The sequence below is a fragment of the Schistocerca gregaria genome, chromosome 2 (genome assembly GCF_023897955.1).
Source record: "Schistocerca gregaria isolate iqSchGreg1 chromosome 2, iqSchGreg1.2, whole genome shotgun sequence".
In the NCBI taxonomy this organism is placed as follows: Eukaryota; Metazoa; Arthropoda; class Insecta; order Orthoptera; family Acrididae; genus Schistocerca; species Schistocerca gregaria.
This window is the reverse complement of record NC_064921.1, coordinates 329595259-329617845: the sequence shown is the minus strand read 5'-3', so window position 1 is coordinate 329617845 and position 22587 is coordinate 329595259. Positions and strand designations below refer to the sequence as shown.

Below are 22587 nucleotides of genomic sequence, written 5' to 3'. Positions count from 1 at the left end.
TCCCATTAAATGATGTTTTACCAGGTAAGATCAAGTACTCCAAAGCTATGCACTACCTGCATTATTTCCTGACAATCTCAGCTGACTTGTAGAACTTTTAAGAGACAGCACGATAAAGGAAGAAAAACTAAAACTCTGCTCAAACAGGCCATGAAGGCCCACCAGTACCACCATGTCATCCTTCGCCTAAAGGCATCACTAGATGTGGATATGGATGCATATGTGGTCAGCACACTGATCATCCAGCTGTACGTTAGTTTAAAAGACCAGAGCCACTACTTCTATCAAGTAGCTCCTCAATTAGTGACAATACAATGTCGAACAAAAAGTATGTGCTGCTAAAATATACTAAGATTAAGGTAATCAACATGAGTGAGAAGGACAAATGCTCTGTGCAGGAAATACTGCTACATTATTTATGAAACTTAACAAACAAGGATAAGATATGGGATGAATGGATGAAAAGGAAGGGGCAAATGAAAAGAAAGGCAAAGAAGACGGAGAGTGAAGACCACAACAAGATAATGTGGGAAGGGTTTGTAAGTGTATGGGCCAAAACATTATCTTTCTCTGGACCTGTGTTGCACAGGGAAGCTCCTGAAAGTCACTAAAGGGGTTGAGAATGTGGAGTTTAAGACATTCCAGACCTAGACATAACATCTTGTGCAATTAAGTGTGTGGGGAAGCTAAGAATGTGCACAAAAACGCAGCAACAGAGTGGATGGAAATACTGCACAACTCAATTGTGAATAATGACCAGAAAGACATTATCAGTGTCAATGAGCTGGGTCTATTTTATTACACACTTCCTTCAAAATCTCAAGCAACTCCAGGTGAAAAGTGCATAAGCGGATAAATATCCAAGGGAAGACTCAATATACTGCTGTGTGGAAACATGTTAGGTGAAATGGATAAGCCAGTGATGATCGGGAAGGTGGCAAAACCCTGTTGTTTCAATAATCTTCCAATCAAAAGGTGAAACAATAAAATGGCATTGATGGTGAGTGTTTTTTATGGAGGAATCATTGGGCGCTTTGAATGCTAAAATGAAGAAAGGATACCACCAAGTTCTTGTTTTCCTAAACAGTGCTACCTGCCATCAGAAATTCAAGTTATCAAATGTGAAATTGGCTTGGTTCCTTCAAGATTCAATCAGCTACACACAACCAATGGACCAGTGGTCTTCATATTTCTAGTCCCATTGTAGGTGATTATTGATGCCGTCTCTTATTCTTTGTGTTGAAGAAGCTGAATGTGCATTTTCTCTTGCACAGTTAGTTTTTCTGTCCTGGATCCGGTAACTGGACTGGTTTTGCAGTAATGGAAATAAAGCCTGAAACTTTCACTAAATGCTTCAATAGAACAGGGTTTGGAGGTGATGAACGAGATGCTTCCATACTCATAGAAGCTCAAGGAAATGCAGCAGAAATTGCTGAATTAATTGAAGTCCAAAAACATTTCTTGTAGTCCAGATGACTATATTCTAAGTGATGACTTTTAGCCAGCTCATTCCTCTTTTACTTCAGCATCAGATCTAACAGAAATCTGTAACACAGAAGATTATGAGGAGGAAACAACACAAGAAAAGAGGAGAAAATGATGTGTCTAAAAAAATCAACACACTTGAAAAAGCTATTGCATGCATAAACAATATTATGCAGTTTGCAGCACACTCAAATTCTCCCAACTATTGGAACTATTGTATAGTGGAAAAAAATGTTTGAAAAGAAACAATTTTGAATAAAATATTCAAACAAGTTTACCTCCTTGATATTTGGCGAAAAGGGCCCTTTTCGTAGCAAGGACATTATTTACTTAAAGCAGGTGCCCAAACTGGTGTCCCTCTGATGTGACACACGCTTGGTAACGTCGTACAGTGCTGCAACCACATGCATAGCCATATGTCCATGGGAACACCTTCCAGCAGGCCGGGTAGAGTTTCTTGCAGAAAGTGAAGGTAGTTTGCCCTGGTAAGTTGAGGAGGTAGTCGACCCAGCCCAATCAGATGGTCACCCACAATGCCTGCCCAAGTGTTAAGTGAAAATCGTTCTTGGTGTCTGCGGACATATGTGACATGAGGATTTCCCCTTCCCCAGTAATGAACATTTAAAGTGTTGTAAAGGCTATCCCAATGGAGGGTGCACTCATTGGTAAACAACATAATGGTGGGAAAGTCGGGATCTCGTTCAACATGTCGCAGAAACAACCAGCAAAACCTGAGCATGTGTTCGTAGTCCACCACAGGGTTTAGGACTTAGACAAGGTGGAAACTAAATGGATGGTGGCCGTCATGCTTCAAAACCTACCAGACTAACCAAGGAGGTATCCTCATATCATGTCCAACCACTCAAGAACTTGTCGTAGGTGCTTCCTTGAGAACAGTCTCTTCAAATGCAGCATCTCATCGTGTTTGTGGTCTTCCACCGTCACCGTGATGTCCCGCTAACGAGCCTGTTTCACAAAGTCACCAGTGAATTGCTGTAACAGTTTGTGGGTGTGGGTGACATCTTGTTAGGTACTGTTCCTCATATAACCATCGAGCTTCATGCACGTTACCGTTGGCTAGTCCATAAACAAAAACCAATATCTCATTGTTTTTCAAATGAATACTGTGCTGCGATGCTTACTGTACGACTAAGTTACAGGTGATGTGTGTATGCTCCGAAGCAAAGGTTACACATGAATGCCTCTGACATGAGGTGGAGACAAATAGCAAGACTTTTGACATGTGTGCCTACCACATTGGGGCAGTGATGCGGTGAGGAACGTTTGTGTGTATGAACTGACAACCATAGCACTGCCTGTCAACTGATGACCGCCAACAGGGCAATCTCATGGCCAATCGGAGTGTGTGGCACCAAGTTTCTGTTGTTCAAAAATGGTGCGCTGTTGACCTACACAACATTAGTTCCTACTGGCATCAGCTATTCAGGATTAAAATATTGAGACACAATTTTTCTCAACCCTGTATATGTACAACAATAAATTAATTTAAAGTTACAGAAAAAAATAAAAACATGCTGTGTTATGTATCAGTTAGTGTAACAGCCTAGTGATATATTGTACAATATGCAGTATGTCAGCATTAAATGTACAGGAGTAAAGCCATCCAACATTTATACTGGTATGCTTTGGGGTGTGCCTGCTACTTGAGAAGCTTTATGTAGCCTTGTTTGTTTTGTGTGCTGTGGAAACTTGTCCAATTTGGAAAATTATAGTAGTACCATGAGATTCTGTTCTGAGTAAGTTTTACTGTACCAACTGTATTTAATTTGCAATGAAAACTAATTAAACAAAATTATCCCTGTTTTTTGTGCTAAAAATATAAACAAAATTAATGGCTACAATGTTATTTAGAAACTTTCCCAATTTTTTCAAATTCATATCAAAAGGAAAGTGAGACTTCCAGTAGAAAGTTTAGAACAGACACACAATAATACAAGAATTTAAAAATTACAGTTGTTATAATGAGTTAAATAACTTGACTTCATGGAAGCACATAAACTGGAGTTACTGTTAACTATTCTTGCATTTGGATGCATTAAGTTTACAGGGACTATTTGAAAGTAAAAATAAAATAAAATGTTTCTTTGCATGTACAGGACAGTTATACTCGATGAACCAACAGCTGGTGTGGATCCATATTCGAGGAGAGCAATCTGGGAAGTGCTTGTTAAATACAAAACAGGTAACATTCACTTAAAAGTGTTCTCTTTGTTTTGTGTACATGATCGCACTTGTTATGTGCCCTACTAATTTTTGCCGTGTATCATATTGATCGTAACACTACACAGGTGACTTTCCTTCTGGCAGCTTGATTATTGCTTGCTATTCTGTGTTCGTGTGCACATTTATCTTAGCATGTCTATCACATGGTCTTCTCTGTCAAATTTGAAGTTATTGTTCATTTCTTATGTTCTGTGGTTTATCCTATCTTCTGATTTATTCAGCTCTTTGTTTACATACCTTCATACAGCTACAGCAATAGAAAGATAATGATGATACCTGTTTGTAACCACACTATCTCCGTTATTGTGGCGTACTGACTAGGATGGTAATGTGAACTATATTGACGATGAGTAACTGAAGCAGAACTTTTACGTAGTTTTCAGTATACTATAGCATAAAAAATTACCATGGGAAAATGTGTTGCAAATAAAACTTTACTTGCAGTCTTTTTCTTCAAAAGAATTCTATAATCTTGAATGAATTTAGTAACTTTACTTTGCAGATGTTAAAAGCTTACTTCTCTGATTTTGTTGTGGATTCATTTTTACATCACGTTCTTTGATGAAGCGAGGCCTTCAATGACCGCTGTAGCAGAATATTATGAAAGAATCTTTCACAAAACCTAAAGAAATTTTGGTCAAATGTAATGGCTGTTAGAGGCACCTAAGATAGTGTCCAGTAACTGACGAATGAGGCAGGAACTGGAACTGAGGATAGTAAAGCAAGGGCAGAAATGCTTAACTTTGTTTTAAGATGTTCCTTTACAAAGGAAACACAGGAGAATTGCTCCAATTTAATCCTTGTACCACTGTAAATATGAAACAAGTGTTAGTGTCAGTTGTGTTGAGAAACATCTGAAACTGTTAAAACTAAGCAAAGCCCCAGGGACCAATGGAATTCCTGTCAGATTCTATACTGACTTTGTGTCTGAGTTAGTGCCTCTTTGAACTATAATGTATCATAAGGCCTGGAACCAAAAGCCATGCCCAGAAGTTTGAAGAAAGCACAGGTCACATCTGTTTATAAGAAGGGTGTTAGGAATGATCCACAGAACTACTGTGCCCAATATCCTTGGTATCAATCTTGTGTAGAATCTTAGAACACTTTCTGAGCTCAAAAAGAATGAGGTATCTGGAACAGGATGACCCCCTCCTTGATAACCAGCATGTCTTCCGTAAACACTGATCACATGAAACCCAACTCACACTTTTCTGTCAAGACATACTGAAAACTTTTAATCAAGCCGCTCGGGTAGATACAATATTTCTTGATTTTCAAAAAGCATTTGACTCAGTACCACAACTATGCTTATTGTCAAAAGTACGATCATATGGGGTACAATTTTTACTTGTGACTGAGGATATTTTTGGTAGGGAGGAAGCAGCATGTTATCTAGGATGGAGAGTCATTTTCAGATGTAACTTTGGGTGTGCCCCAGGAAAGTGTGTTGGGGCCCTTGCTGTTCACATTGTATTATTAATGCCCTTGTGGACAATGTTAATAGCAACCTCAGACTTTTTACAGATGATGCATCTGTAATAAGGTACTCTCTGAATGAAGTTGCATAAATATTCAGCCAGATCTTTATAAGATATTGAATGTATACAGAGAAGCATGAATAGTCACCGATTTGTTTGACCTGTGTGAGTTTGTTACGGAGATGCTGAAAAAACTGAACTGGCAGCCTCTTGAAGATAGAGGTAATCAGTCCTGGGAAAGAGTACTTAAAAAGATTCAAGAACCAGCCTTAAATGGTGACCTTAAGAATATAGTGCAACCCTAGGAATTGTGAGCACAAGATTAGATTAATTACAGCACACACAGAGGCATTTAAACAATCAGTCTTTTTGCACTTCAAATGTGAATGGTACAGGAAGAAACTCTAATAACTGGTACTATGGGATGTAGCCTTTGCCACACATTTCGCAGTGGCTTGCAGAGTATATAAGTAGATAGTTTGTAGGACATCTTTTGCCTGCTTCTCATTTATTGTAAATGTCTTAAACATCTTAAATTAAATGAGACATTTCGACAAGTGTAGGAAAAAATCACAAAAAAATATTGTAGTAATAAAGACTTAAATAACAGTGATAGCATGAAAGCATTATAATACTAGGGTCATTCAGCAACTAAAGGGACAAACATACGTAGTAAGGGCACTGCCTAATACATGTAATTGGAACTTATGTAAGTGTTAGTTGGTGACCTTACTGTGAATGTTAGTCTTTTTTTTATTAATATTTACAGAAACATAGCAACTAAGGTCTTACTTACAATGGTATGTGTGCCAGAAGAAAGTATGTTTGGAAAACAGAAATCTACGATCCAATTTTTACTATTGGAAACTGTATAACCATCAGGAATATTCTCTTGGATGAAACAAACAATGCAGCAGTAGTTGCATGAACTGTGTTGGTTTTATATGTGGGTGAAATAGTTTAAAAATGATCACAAAAGTTTAACCAACAAGCATGATTCCAGGTGCCTTGTAACAGTATCGACCTCATTGTAGAAAGCTCATAATGATTCACTTATCCAAAAAGATTGTTGAATTGCAGTGGAACAAACTGCTGAAAAAATGTTGAGTAAGTATTGGCACAACTCATTCCATTTTTCAAAATAACCTAAGCTACTGTAAGACTTGTGCAAAGTGGGTTCTCAGAGAGCTTTCAGGTCACCACAAGGAACAGAGACTTCACGTTTACATTGAGCTCAAAAATCATTAAGTGCTGAAGGTGTCACATTTTTTATATTATTTTAAGCCATTGTGAAATTTGTATACAGCATTTTGAGCCAGAATTCAAGCATCAAAGCATGCAGTGGAAACACCATGAATTGCTGGTCCATAAGGAATACAAAATGTAACCACCAGATAGTAAGGTTATATTAACCATCATTTGGAGTGCCAATGATCTGATTTTCTGAGATTTTTTTGGATAAATGACACAATACCTATAACCTATATTGCTTGGTCATGGTTGAGAAAAAAGTAAAGTCAGCACTGAAGAGGAAATATCCAGGATGGCAGAAGAAAGGCATGCTGTTCCTTCAAAACAATGCTCAACCTCATGCAACACAATTGTTTGAAAGCTTCTGCTTCATCTCCCTTCGGGCTCTGGCCTTGATGCTCCAAGTTTTTGTTTGTTTGGTCTAATGTAGGAAGCTTTGCATGGCATTAAGTTCAGTGGCAATAAAGAGGTAAAAAAAGGTACAAAACTGGCTTTGAGATCAAAATAAAGAAGTATGCTTTGAAGAGGAAAGAAGACTCATAAGAAGATAGGATAAGTGGATAGAAGTTTTGGGTATTACATGGAAAAATTGGCAAAAAGTTGTATTGATTTAATAAACCTCTTTTGCTGTGCAGTTATTTGTCTGTTTAATTATTAAATGACCCTTGCATGTAATGAAAATATTAAACAGAAATTAAAGTTGTGAGCTGACTGAGCTGGAAATCAAACATATCACTACCCAGCAAACAGAAAAGATGTTGAGCAGCAGACAGGATTGTTGACAAGTTGACAAGTTATGTGTATGTCAAAGTTCCTCTTCAAAGTGTATGAGTAAATGGGAAATAAAAAGAAAAAAGTATGTAGAGAAAGAGAATGGCTGTAAGATGAAAACAAATAATTTGTGTGAGAGAGAATGGATTTTAAATATTTGCTGCATGCTTACCTATTGCTCAGTGTCTGTACCATATGGCGAACACTGATCTGTCATTATATACCATACAGGATGGGCAAAATAAATTGATCCAAAAAATATTTATAAGACTGACACAGAATAGCCCTCATTATTGAAGAGGAGAACTGCTCATCACAGAAAATCCTGGAAGTCTCGACTTTGATGCACCAATCAGTTGCTATCACATTTCTGTGCATGCATTTCTCTCTCATGCTGTTCATGCTGTGTCCTGAGTGCTTCACTGTGTCATTATGTTTGTTTGAGTGAGAGTAGCAGACATGTGTGGTGACCAATTGAATGCAACACAAAACGGTGCTCAATGATAAGATGGTGTGTCTTCCTCGTTGAGTGTTACACAAAACACAGTTCATGCAAAATATGTGTGAAACCATTCATACAGTACTGTAGAACTGGTAGTGTTTTGGCATAATTTGTGGCAAAATGGCGTGAAATGTCATAAAAACTATAACTATATGATAATAGTACAGACACCAGAAAACATTTTTAAGTGAAGGGAAGCCTGGAACAAAGTCCAAAGAAATCTTAATGTCGTTTATTTTTGTAACTGAGGGTTAAGAGCTCGTTGCGTCAAAACTTTATCAGTACCCATTGAAGCAATAAATAACGTTTGAAAAAGTTCTCTTTAAAAAATTATCCTTGATTATTGAATGAAGTTATCTACTTAACTAATTCAGAAGGAAAAACTTATAAGCTAAATACTGAAAGAAAAAAAATTACATTTGTTAAACATATACCATGGAAATCTATATACAGGTCACATATATGGTGAAGTTGATCACATAAAAATACTTGTACTCCTTAAGTAAAGGTCATTACTTCAAGTGGGTAAGTAGCACTTTGTCTACTAACGTTTGATCATACATACATAATAATTATTTTAATCTATTTGGTTGCAAAGTCCCATAACTTTGTTACTGAACGGTATTTTCATTAAATAGCTTCCTTTTTACTCCACAGCACAGCATATGATGTCCTACAAAAAGTTTCATGTGGGGCAACCTCCATATTAAACACAAAACTCTTTTTGATTCCAGGTTTATTAGCACATACTGACATAATTTTCCATGAGATTTGCGAGTCCTATCTTCTGTGTTTGGTCCCGATTGGTTGACTCTGATACTTTTGCTGCAATTGATGCGACATAAGATTGTTTTGCGTGTGAAGATAGAGAACACAAAATGGCTGATTTGGCCACACAATGATAAAAGAACATTGTAGTCAGTAAAATTATTTATTGTATTAACATTTCTTATTGTTATTTATATATGTGTGTTGCTGTTAAAGATTAACATTTGTATGACGAATTTTTCCCAATTTTTCGAAATTTCATATTATGGTCAAAGTCGGTAAAAAAAGAGAATTTACCAATTGAAACCATGGCTTCACCATCAGATTTCAAAAATGAAGCATTAAATCTAAACAAATCACTCATAGATTTCACTGCAAATGAGTTAGAAAATCAAACCCTACACTTAAATTCGGAGATCGCTAAAAATAACGAAAATGGTCACTGCAATTACTGAAACTGCAGTGGGTATGGATCAATTTAATGGGATGATGGAAGACAGTATTGCCCTTGGCCTGCTTGCTACCTTCCTGGAAAAGTTGGAATCACGCGACCGCGAATGCGATCAGCGGGAAAAAGAGACGGAAGCTTTACGCAATCGCGAACATGGAAAAAGAAACAGGAACAAAGAGATAAAGAATTAAAAAATGAAATAAAAACTGAATTAGCCAACATCAGGTCCAAGCTAATGAATATTAAGCAAGCATATGCACCAATATTGAGCCAAGTCAATAAACTGGACAGTGATGTTGAAAACCTAAAAACTTCGCATTCCGCAATAAAGTTGGATGTGGAAGGCTTAACATTTCCGTTACGAATCTCAAAAAAATAACCAAGAGATTTTGGATGAAGAGCTAGAATCTCACAAAAGACAAATAAATATTGGAATATCCAATTGGATAACCACTAAAAATACGGAACTTGATGCAAGAATTAATGTTGCCATCGATAATGCTGTGCAGTGCATGTGGGAAGAAATATGTTCTGCTGTACAAGTGAATTCAGGCGCTGCGCACAATGCATGAGACAAAAAAAAAGAACCAAATGAAGAAGTGCCTATGTGGAGGCATGTAATGAATGCTCGCATTTGAAATTTGGAGAAAGCCGTTTTGACGGACAGCAGAACGGAAATGAACTTTCCTATGCAACAGCCAAACGAGGAAAATGCATGAAAGATGACAATTGGGAATGATAGAATTTTCCAAACGCCCAACTTGTTGCCAGCAAAACATAATTACGAAGACAAATGTATAATGAATTAAGCAAAAATTGAGCAAAGTCTACTCAAGCATCGCCATTTTCAAACATTTCCCAAGTACAAGATGTCCAATCATCCAATTGTATTTATATGCGCATTCAGGAATGTCTTACCGAGATACTGGTCTGAATATCAAAAAATTCAGTTCGTGATGTCACACATCACCAGTGACGTGGGACTATGGGCCAGCAAAGCTGCCGAACTATGTAATACACTCACTGAATTCGAGATAGCTTTCCTTGCAAAATATTGGTCCACAGGAATCCAAGAACATTTGCTCAAAGAAGTTTATACCCTGGAACTGTACAATCCAAAAAAATGAGCTTGCGCAAGTATTTTGAACGATATGTTGCGAAAACAAGCTGCATTATTATCTTCCAAGTGCAGAAATTCTGACATGTCAAAATCCTTAGAAATGTGGAGTATTCTTGGGATTACCAATTTAACAATAACATTATGACAGTATGTGTTATGTGCATTTGGAGTCATAATTAACTGTAGTGCAATTCTTTTGCCTTTGTCTGTAACACGCATTTTCCCGCAGGTAGGTAAATCTTTGCATTCCTACCACGTAGAAAACCCCATCCCAGGATGCGAGGAACTGATAAATTTTTAATTAGTAAGAAGTGGCACTTAAGTTGCGCATCTTCTACGTAGAGTTCGGCCTGCACCTGTTGCTTAACTATCTGTGTGGCAGTGCCTAATGTGCCAGACACTCTGCAATTTTACCCGGGCAATTTAGGTAATCTCTTTATGCGATTAATTTGATCGAACAAGGTATGATTTATGACACTTGTAGTGGCACCAGTATCCATGATTGCTTCCACACCACCACCATTAATAGTGACCATAATTGCAGCTGCGCCATGTATTCATCGTCATATTTACAGATGTTACCTTCTAATAATTTGTCTCTGATGTCCCCACTGTCATCATAATGTAGTGCTTTCAGGTTGATTGTGGGATTGCCTCCACTTATAAATCTGACTATGCTCGGAAGGCCGTTCAGAATGGTTGGTTCTAATTGGACTGTTGATGTTGGTCAGATTGTTCTCCGACCTCGCATAGAACAACTACTGTCAATATGATTTCAACTGTTCGTGTTTGGAAAGATGGGCACAGCTTGCATTATCAGTGATTTCCATTCCGCCTTTTTATTGTGCTGATTGTCATGGTAATTATTTCCATCTCCGAACTTGCGCTTACAATTTGTACCATTTGCCTAGTCACTATCACCATAATTCCATTTACTGGCTACGTAACCGGTAGTCGCGTCATTCGAAGCATGGTTTGAATTATTATTGCTACCAGGCACGTTTGTTTTGTCGTATCAACCTTTTCTGTGCTGATTACGTTTACTCTGTTCATTACTGCTCAGGTTATCAACACTGTGACAATTGTTGCAGTTATACGCAAATGCTTGGTAGGACTTTGTGTCTTCTTGGATTTGTTCTAAGGAGTCGATCACCGAAAGGAAGTCCTCCGGATTTTCATCTGGTACATTTATTAACTTCTCCCTATGGTTGATCGATAATTTTGTCTTTACTCTGTTTAGTACTTCTTTGTGTGAGATAGGCTGAGACCAGTATCTCGTTTTTGCAATGTATCATTCAAAATACTTGTGCAAGCTCTCTTTTTTCAGATTGTACAGTTCCAGGGTATAAACTTCTTTGTACAAACGTACTTGAATTCCTGTGGACCCATATTTTGCAAGGAAAGCTTTCTCGAATTCAGCGAGCATATTACATACACTCCTGGAAATGGAAAAAAGAACACATTGACACCGGTGTGTCAGACCCACCATACTTGCTCCGGACACTGTGAGAGGGCTGTACAAGCAATGATCACACGCACGGTACAGCGGTCACTCCAGGAACCGCGGTGTTGGCCGTCGAATGGCGCTATCTGCGCAGCATTTGTGCACCGCCGCCGTCAGTGTCAGCCAGTTTGCCGTGGCATACGGAGCTCCATCGCAGTCTTTAACACTAGTAGCATGCCGCGACAGCGTGGACGTGAACCGTATGTGCAGTTGACGGACTTTGAGCGAGGGCGTATAGTGGGCATGCGGGAGGCCGGGTGGACGTACCGCCGAATTGCTCAACACGTGGGGCGTGAGGTCTCCACAGTACATCGATGTTGTCGCCAGTGGTTGGGGGAAGGTGCACGTGCCCGTCGACCTGGGACCGGACCGTAGCGAAGCACGGATGCACGCCAAGACCGTAGGATCCTACGCAGTGCCGTAGGGGACCGCACCGCCACTTCCCAGCAAATTAGGGATACTGTTGCTCCTGGGGTATCGGCGAGGACCATTCGCAACCGTCTCCATGAAGCTGGGCTACGGTCCCGCACACCGTTAGGCCGTCTTCCGCTCACGCCCCAACACCGTGCAGACCGCCTTCAGTGGTGTCGCGACAGGCGTGAATGGAGGGATGAATGGAGACGTGTCGTCTTCAGCGATGAGAGTCGCTTCGCCTTGGTGCCAATGATGGTCGTATGCGTGTTTGGCGCCGTGCAGGTGAGCGCCACAATCAGGACTGCATACGACCGAGGCACACAGGGCCAACACCCGGCATCATGGTGTGGGGAGCGATCTCCTACACTGACCGTACACCTCTGGTGATCGTCGAGGGGACACTGAATAGTGCACGGTACATCCAAACCGTCATAGAACCCATCGTTCTACCATTCCTAGACCGGCAAGGGAACTTGCTGTTCCAACAGGACAATGCACGTCCGCATGTATCCCGTGCCACCCAACGTGCTCTAGAAGGTGTAAGTCAACTACCCTGGCCAGCAAGATCTCCGGATCTGTCCCCCATTGAGCATGTTTGGAACTGGATGAAGCGTCGTCTCACGCGGTCTGCACGTCCAGCACGAACGCTGGTCCAACTGAGGTGCCAGGTGGAAATGGCATGGCAAGCCGTTCCACAGGACTACATCCAGCATCTCTACGATCGTCTCCATGGGAGTATAGCAGCCTGCATTGCTGCGAAAGGTGGATATACACTGTACTAGTGCCGACATTGTGCATGCTCTGTTGCCTGTGTCTATGTGCCTGTGGTTCTGTCAGTGTGATCATGTGATGTATCTGACCCCAGGAATGTGTCAATAAAGTTTCCCCTTCCTGGGACAATGAATTCACGGTGTTCTTATTTCAATTTCCAGGAGTGTAGTTCGGCAGTTTCGCTGGCCCATAGTGCCACGACACTGGTGGTGTGTGACGTCGCGAACTGAATTTTTTGATATTCAGACCAGTATCTGGGTAAGACATTCCTAAATGCACATATAAATACAATTGGATGAATGGACGTCTTTTACTTGGGAAATGTTTGAAAATGGCGATGCTTGAGTAGACTTTGCTCAATTTTTGCTTAATTCATTATACATTTGTCTTCGTAATTATGTTTTGCTGGCAACAAGTTGGGCGTTTGGAAAATTCTATCATTCCCAATTGTCATCTTTCATGCATTTTCCTTGTTTGGCTGTTGCATAGGAAAGTTCATTTCCGTTCTGCTGTCCGTCAAAACGGCTTTCTCCAAATTTCAAATGCGAGCGTTCATTACATGCCTCCACATAGGCACTTCTTCATTTGGTTCTTTTTCTTTGTCTCATGCATTGTGCGCAGCGCCTGAATTCACTTGTACAGCAGAACATATTTCTTCCCACATGCACTGCACAGCATTATCGATGGCAACATTAATTCTTGCATCAAGTTCCGTATTTTTAGTGGTTATCCAATTGGATATTCCAATATTTCTTTGTCTTTTGTGATATTCTAACTCTTCATCCAAAATCTATTGGCTATTTATTTTGAGGTTAGTAATGGAAGATGTTAAGCCTTCCACACCCAATTTTACTGCGGAATGTAAAGTTTTTAGGTTTTCAACATCACTGTCCAGTTTATTGACTTGGCCCAATATTGGTGCATATGCTTGCTTCATATTCATCAGCTTGGACCTGATATTGGCTAATTTGGTTTTTATTTCATTTTTTAATTCTTTATCTCTTTGGTCCTGTTTCTTTTCCCATGTTCGCGATTGCGTAAAGCTTCCGTCTCTTTTTCCCGCTGATTGCATTCGCGATTGTGTAACTCCAACTGTTTCAGGAAAGCAGCAAGTGGGTCAAGTGCAACACTGTCTTCTGTCATCCCATTAAATTGATCCATACCCACTGTAGTTTCATTAATTGCAATGGCTGGATATCCTTTTTCATTACTTTTTGCGATCTCTGAATTTGCCGTGGACATATTCAAGTCCGAGTTTTGATTTTCTAACTCATTTGCAGTAAAATCTGTGAGTGGTTCATTTAGATTTACTGCTTCATTTTTGAAATCTGATGGTAAAGCCATGGTTTCAATTGGTAAATTCTCTTTTTTTTACCGTATTGACTATAATATGAAATTTCGAAAAATTGGGAAAAATTCGTCATATGAATGTTAATATTTAACAGTAACACACATATATAAATAACAATTAATAATGTTAATACAATAAATAATTTTCCTGCCTAAGATGCTCTTTTATAATTGTGTGGCCAAATCGGCCATTTTGTGTTCTCTACCTTTACACACAAAACAATCTTGAGACGATTTTTGCAAAATTGCATTTTTCTAAATACACACTTCCAAAATCACAGAGCTAAACTACAACTAACTACAATTTTACTTTTTGTAGAGAATCAAAGAAAAAAAATGCTGTAGAAGTAAGTTACGATCTTGACAGAGCAAAATTTCATTTGAATTAGTTTTTACCATAGAGATGTTCAATTTGTCATAAACAGAATTGGTTGACCTTTTTGCATATTTGTGGTACAGCACATCAGATGGATATAGGATGGTCCATTGATAGTGACCAGGCCAAATATCTCACGAAATAAGCATCAAACGAAGAAACTACAAAGAACGAAACTCGTCTAGCTTTAAGGGTGAAACCAGATGGCGCTATCGTTGGCCCACTAGATGACGCTACCATAGGTCAAACAAAAATCAACTGCATTTTTTTTTTTTTTTTTTTTCATAGGAACCTCCATTTTTTATTAAATATTCGTCTAGTACGTTAAGAAATATGAATGTTTTAGTTGGACTACTTTTTTCACTTTGTGATAGATGGTGCTGTAATAGTCACAAACGTATAAGTACGTGGTATCACGTAACATTCCACCAGTGCGGATAGTATTTGCTTCGTGATAAATTACCCGTGTTCAACTGGACCGTTTACCAATTGCAGAAAAGGACGATATTGTGTTGATGTATGGCTATTCTGATCAAAATGCCCAATGGGGGTGTGCTATGTATGCTGCTCGGTATCCTGGACGACATCATCCAAGTGTCTGGACAGTTACGTTATTTAAGGATACAGGAAACAGGAAGTGTTCAGCCACATGTGAAATGTCAACCACGACCTGCAACAAATGATGATGCCTAAGTAGGTGTTTTAGCTGCTGTCGCGGCTAATCTGCACATCAGTAGCAGACAAATTGCACGAGAATCGGGAATCTCAAAAATGTTGGTGTTGAGAATGCTACATCGGCATCGATTGCACCCGTACCATATTTCTATGCACCAGGAATTGCATGGCGATGACTTTGAATGTCATGTACAGTTCTGCCACTGGCCACAAGAGAAATTATGGGACAATGACAGATTTTTTGCACGTGTTCTATTTAGTGACGAAGCATCATTCACCAACAGCGGTATCATAAACTGGCATAACATGTGCTATTGGGCAACGTAAAATCCACGAAGGCTGCGACAAGTGGAACATCAGCGACCTTGGCGGGTTAATGTATGGTGCGGCGTTATGGGAGGAAGGATAATAGGCCCCCATTTTATCTATGGCAATCTCAATGGTGCAATGTATGCTGATTTCCTATGTAATTTTCTACTGATGTTACTAAAAGATATTTCACTGCATGACAGAATGGTGATGTACTTCCAACATGATGGATGTCCGGCCCATGGGTCGCGTGCGGTTGAAGTGATATTGAATAGCATATTTAATGACAGGTGGATTGGTCGTCGAAGCACCATACCATGGCCCACACGTTCACCAGATCTGACGTCCCTGGATTTCTTTCTGTGGGGAAAGTTGAAGGATATTTGGTATTGTGATCCACCGATAACACCTGACAACATGCGTCAGCGCATTGTCAATGCATGTGCGAACATTACGGAAGGCGAACTACTCGCTGTTAAGAGGAATATCATTACACGTATTGCCAAATGCGTTGAGGATGACAGACATCATTTTGAGCATTTATTGCATTAATGTGGTATTTACAGGTAATCACACTGTAACAGCATGCGTTCTCAGAAAAGATAAGTTCACAAAGGTACATGTATCACATTGGAAGAACCAAAATAAAATTTTCAGATGTACCTACGTTCTGTACTTTAATTTAAAAAACCTACCTGTTACCAACTGTTCATCTAAAATTGTGGGCCATATGTTTGTGACTATTACAGCACCATCCATCACAAAGCAAAGAAAGTGGTCCAACTAAAACATTCATATTTCTATACGTACTACACAGATATGTAATAAAAAATGGGGGTTCCTATTTTAAAAAATGCAGTTGATATTTGTTTGACCTATGGCAGTGCCAACTAACGGGCCAACCAAAGCACCATCTGGTTTCCCCCTTCAAACTAGACAAGTTTCGTTCTTTGTAGTTCTTTCGTTTGATGCTTATTTCGCGAGATATTTGGCCCAGTCACGATCAATGGACCACCCTGTCTATGAAATAGAAACACATATTTCATATTAGAAATTGGAATTTTAATTGCTTCAGCTAGCGTAAATTATAATGAATGTAACCTAAGCTTGTAGTATATTCATATATTGGCAATAGTTCAGTAATAGTTTCTTCAAACTTAATGTATCCTGATTAAATTTGCTGTTCTACTATTATTTAAATATATGCATTGGACTAGTTACTTTTAATACTTAAATTATTCACACACAACTGTTAGTATGTGGAATAATTAGTGGTATCACTTCTTATCCTTAATTAAAAGTAAATGAATTAGATATTTCACACACATGCCACCTTTTTTGACTTTATAATAAAAATTAGTTTTTTCAGAAAATTCACACAATACTATTGAACACACAATATTATCACTTTACTTCTTAATTTATTTTACATTTTTTGCTTGAAGTGAAGATCAGTAGGAAAGGAGCGTGCCAAAAAATGGTTAACTTGTGTTTTTGGTAATCTCAGGGACATTTCTAACTATCTTCTCGCGAGAAATTCAGTGTAATTTGATTTAATCTGGTGAGTATAACATTGGCACCATAAGAAAAAAATGTAGTATAGAAATATGTATAACACTTATAATTTGGAAATTTGGGACTGCTATTACATTATGGAAATGGAAGAGGATGTGGATGAAGATTAAATGAGAGATACAATAGTGCGTGAAGAGTTAGACAGAGTGCTGAAAGACCTGAGTCGAAACAAGGCCCCGGGAGTAGACAACATTCCATTAGAACTACTGACAGCCTTGGGAGAGTCGGTTCTGTCAAAACTCTACCATCTGGTGAGCAATATGTACAAGATAGGCCAAGATGTATGAGACAGGCGAAATACCCTCAGACTTCAAGAAGAATATAATAATTCCAGTCCCAAAGAAACCAGGTGTTGACAGATGTAAAAATGACCGAACTATCAGTTTAATAAGTCACAGCTGCAAAATACTAACGCAAATTCTTTACAGACAAATGGAAAAACTGGTAGAAGCCGACCTCAGGGAAGATCAGTTTGGATTCCTTAGAAATATTGGAACACGAGAGGCAATACTGACCTTACAATTTATCTTAGACGAAAGATTAACCCTTAACTACTATCGACCGTCTCTCAGACTGCTACTAATTTTTGTGTCGAGATATTTCTCACACCCCTGCAAAGCCAAATGGACTCTTCCATGTACCTTCCTATTGGCTGTCAAGCTACACGTGCCAGCATTCTTGCCTTGTTGCTGCTCTTTGTTTCGTAATTAATAGCCTTGAGAGGTCTCACAGACGTACCATAGTGTTTGCGTGCCATGTTTTTATTGCATGCTACTGTTTCTCCATGACAGGGAAAGCTGGGCCTTCTGTGCATCGTGTGTAATGTGAGACAGATGTCTTCACTTTCAGGATGAGCCTCAGACACTGAAAGAAGATTTCGAAATCGAAAAACGTGCACCTAGTCCCTCCTCGTCTGAAGAGGAAAACAAGATATCCATGTCAACAACGTGGTGTTCCGATTTGTTTGGAGTGTTCCAGGAAGGTCTGTGCAAAGTGTTTGCAGGTGGAAATTGACTAAAGTATGATTCTGTGGCACATGAGAACAAGTATTTAGTTTTTACTTTTAATGTTAGAAGTAAAATGGTGGCAAAGTTTCTCCATTCATAGACTTATGGACTGAAATATTCGTTCTACAATGCAAAGTGAGTCGTAAACTGAAAGCTGACTTCGCACACAATTTATCGTAAGTCGTGTCGGATTTTTCCACCTATTTATATTGCCAATTTGTAATATAATCCCTCTGATGAAAATCTATATGTGAGTAGAGAGCTAATTATTTGCTGTTATTTTCGTAACTCATAAAATAAAAATATATTCTAGATTTCATTTTGTTTTAATTGTCGAAGTGTTTAAAATACTGAAGTGTTTTAAAAAAATCAAATTTCTAGAAAAGCCACCTTTAAGAAGTGTAATTAATGACTGGAAGTCAAGAAACTATATATATTCAGCGAAATTCTGGTTTGATATATAAAACAGAAAAGTGCGGTTTGTGAGACCCCTCCATAGTAATTGTGTTCCTGTGAATGACCATAGTAATTAAGGGTTAAGGAAAGGCAAACTTATGTTTCTAGCATTTGTAGATTTAGAGAAAGCTTTTGACAATGTTGGCTGGACTGCTCTCTTTCAAATTCTAAAGGTGGCAGGAGTAAAATACATGGAGGGAAAGGCTATTTACAATTTGTACAGAAACCAGATGGCAGTTATTAGAGTCGAGGGGCACAAAAGGGAGTGAGACAGGGTTGTAGCCTCTCCCCGATGTTATTCAATCTGTATACTGAGCAAGCTGTAAAAGAAATGAAAGAAAAATTTGGAGTAGGAATTAAAATCCATGGAGAAGAAACTTTGAGGTTCTCCGATGACATTGTAATTCTGTCAGAGACAGCAAAGGACTTGGAAGAGCAATTGAACGGAATGGACAGTGTCTTGAAAGGAGGATTTAAGATTTACATCAACAAAAGCAAAACTAGGATAATGGAATGTAGTCTAATTAAATCAGGTGATGCTGAGGGAATTAGATTAGCAAATGAGACACTTAAAGTAGTAAAGGAGTTCTGCTATTTAGGGAGCAAAATAACTGATGATGGTTGAAGTAGAGATGATATAAAATGTCGACTGGCAATGGCAAGGAAAGCGTTTCTGAAGAAGAGAAATTTGTTAACATTGAGTATAGATTTAAATGTCGGGAAGTTGTTTCTGAAAGTATTTGTATGGAGTGTAGCCATGTATGGAAGTGAAACCTGGATGATAAATAGTTTGGTTAAGAAGAGAATAGAAGCTTTCGAAATGTGGTGCTACAGAAGAATGCTGAAGATTAGATGGGTAGATTACATAACTAATGAGGAGGTATTGAATAGAATTAGGGAGAAGAGGAGTTTGTGGCACAACTTGACATGAAGAAGGGACCGGTTGGTAGCACATGTTCTGTGGCATCAAGGGATCACAAATTTAGCATTGGAAGGCAGTGTGGAGCGTGAAAATAGTAGAGGGAGACGAAGAGATGAAGGATGTAGGTTGCAGTAAGTACTGGGAGATGAAGGAACTTGCACAGGATAGAGTAGCATGGAGAGCTGCAGCAAACCAGTCTCAGGACTGAGGACCACAACAACAACAACATTACAAAATGAAAGCAGAAATGTTAAATTAAACAATTATTATTTTAGAAGTTCTTCCAATCCATATCTTCCTATATGTGGCATATACATATCTGAGTGTCCGATCACTGGTGAAGTTTTTATCTGCTTTTGCTATTTTATATTTCTAGTTTTTACTGAGTTTAATGAAGGCAATGTTGGCCTGATATATTCCACGATGCCCTTTGGCTGCACTGTCTAAAGGATGTTTCTAAGAAATACCAAATTGAGGTATTTGCTCTTTCAGTATTTGATCTGCTTATACATGCTTTTAGGTTATCCAAGTTTGCACAATGCGATCACAATTCTTAAATAGATGTATTTGTTCTCTGTTTTCTATGTAGATAACGTGAAGATGCCTAAATAAGGTGAAACACACACTTGAACAATAAAAAAACTAAAATTGCAACTAAGACTATTTTTAACCAATACAATTATTATTTAATAAAGTAAATAATTTGTACAGAAATCTAACATTTTGTGAATAATTCTCACAATTTTGAACATAACAAAGAATCCTGCCATATTTTGGCGAAATACTTGGAAATTACAATAATCTTAGCTCAGCTCAGGAGCAAAAGAATAAAGCATTCATAATGAGGTCATATTAGTACTTGCAATTGGCGATAATAATAAAATGATTAAATAAATTCCCAGCAGGAATACAAGTTTAGTTCATTCAAACAAAAAGGAAGAAAACAGAGGTCTGATAGTGTAAGATGTTGTCGGAAAGGAACGCGATTAAAGAAGAAAGAGAAAAGATGAGCGCACATCCTTATATAGAACAAAATACAGATGAAGTTGATACACCGCTCTCATTATTCTGGACATACATATTCGCTGACTGGCAGAATAGTTCATCGACTCAGTGGTTAAATTATATCTTTAAACCTTAATATTGTGATAGAAAAATAAAATAGTATGTTGTTACATCACAGGCAGGACACAATATTATAAGGTGCTCATCGATAAGATGATGCTTGTTCCTCATAGAGTGTAACACAAAACACAGTTCATGCAAAATATGTGTGAAACCTTTTGTGCAGTACTGTAGAACTGGCAGTGTTTCAGCATAACTTCTGGCAAAATGACGTGAAATGTCAAAAAAACAATACCTATCTGATAATAGTTCAGACACTAGAAAATATTGTTAAGTGAAGGGAAGCCTGGAACAAAGTCAGAATAAACCTTAAAGCCATTTATTTGTGTAAGTGGGGCTTAAGAGCTCGTTGTGTCAAAACATTACCAATAGGGACGTCCATATGTATTCTTATAATTTATTGCTGTGCACAGGTTAAAGAATCCAGATAAAGTTTTGCATGCTGATTTCTACCTCTGGTCTCTAAGTGAAGTGGAATAATGAATTTTGGACCCTCAGCTTTTCATTTCTTCAGATGAGGCCAGGTTCTGTCTGTTAGGGTGTGTGAACTCACAGAACATACACCATTATGCATCAAAAATCCTCCTCTGTGCTTTGAAGGTTTTTGTGTAATCCTAAGATTGATTTATGGTGCATAATGTCAGGTGTTCACATCATAACACAATTATTTTGCCCAACCATTAATGCAATCCAGTGTGCCCAGAAACTATTTAACCCATGTGTGAATCAGCTCACTGAAGATAATCATCTGTCTGGATATTTTCACCAAGATGGAGTAGCAGCACACTGTGTCATGACAACCTTGGCACAAATGCATTAGGTGTTCAGTGAAGAGAGGACAAATTGAAGGGTCATGTGTACTCAAAAAATTTTATATACTGGAAGAGGTACAGGAGATCATTGAAAATACAATTATGTTAGAAAAATAGTTACCAATCACGAGTGTAAAGACAGTTTTTTTCAGCGTGTTTTATTTATCTCTGCCATTACTGGTTTTTAACGTTTGTTCATTGTCAGATGATTGCATTATAGGATGAACTGCTGATCAGACACTGGTTGTTTTGCTTGCCATGTTGCCAGTAAACGTGTCCTGATACCTTTGAAGGTTGGGCCTAAATGCTACGCGTTTCTCACAGTTTGACAAATTGAGCGCAGTGCTTAATTGACATTGACAGTTGTCACTTCTAGCATCTTCTTTGATATTCATTAACAAGGGCCAGTCCCTCATCAGTCACATTGTAAATAGTTTCTAAATTTGTTTCATTTCGGCCATCGTGTACATATTATACCTATTTTGTTGCACTGTGGATTTTTCATCAGTGTGAATATCTAACATTGATGTTAAATGGCAGCTGCACCAGTAATAAATCATCTTTATTATAGAGAGGCCTGAAATGATTATTTGCCTTTTTGGTTTATTAATAAATGACATGTACTGTAGTTTCAGTGGTCACCTATGTCCTGAATTCATAATGATTCTGACCTGCTAATTAGATCCAAATAACTGTGTCTTCAATGGTGGAGGATGAATGAAAGCTTGTATTCTTGTCCAGTCTACATATCGATGAAGAAAAGTTCTTTTTCCAGTTGTCAATCTTCTTTTTACATCAACAAATAACTCCCATCAGACAAGTATAATACAATCACATTACAAGCGCTTGGATTACTTAAGTCATGTCTCATTAGACTGCACATCATGAATACACACTGGCAAAGGAAAACCAGAGAATGAATATTATCTGAATAACAGCATAAAAAATTCTTTTGTTTTTGCTGTTACAGTAACACTGATGTTGTCATGAGCACCATTTTCCTGGATGCGACACACCTTCAAGCTGCAATTTGTAAGAATAAACAGCCCACAGCAGTTGGAGATGCTAAGCTCGTTGTCCCATCTGTGTACCTCACATTACCTTCACTTATTACTTGACCATTTTTTCCAAAATAGCTGCCTGAAACATAACTATTAACACAAAAAAATATTAAATATCACGATCATCTTTTATTGTTTAGAACAGGCCCGTCCAAACTGT

The 22587-nt window shown here is 38.4% G+C and overlaps 1 protein-coding gene across 3 annotated transcripts in view; it reads left to right on the top strand.

Moving 5' to 3' along the window:
* Positions 1-22587, top strand: part of LOC126336982 (ATP-binding cassette sub-family A member 7-like) — a 585480-nt gene that overhangs the window by 263563 nt on the left and 299330 nt on the right. For all 3 annotated transcript variants that reach the window (XR_007565029.1, XM_050001219.1, XM_050001217.1), the window contains exon 23: positions 3603-3688. Coding sequence is in view for 2 of the 3 variants with exons in the window: in XM_050001219.1 (XP_049857176.1) it covers positions 3603-3688 (86 nt within the window). In the remaining variant the exon portion in view is untranslated. The remainder of the gene's footprint in view (positions 1-3602; positions 3689-22587) is intronic.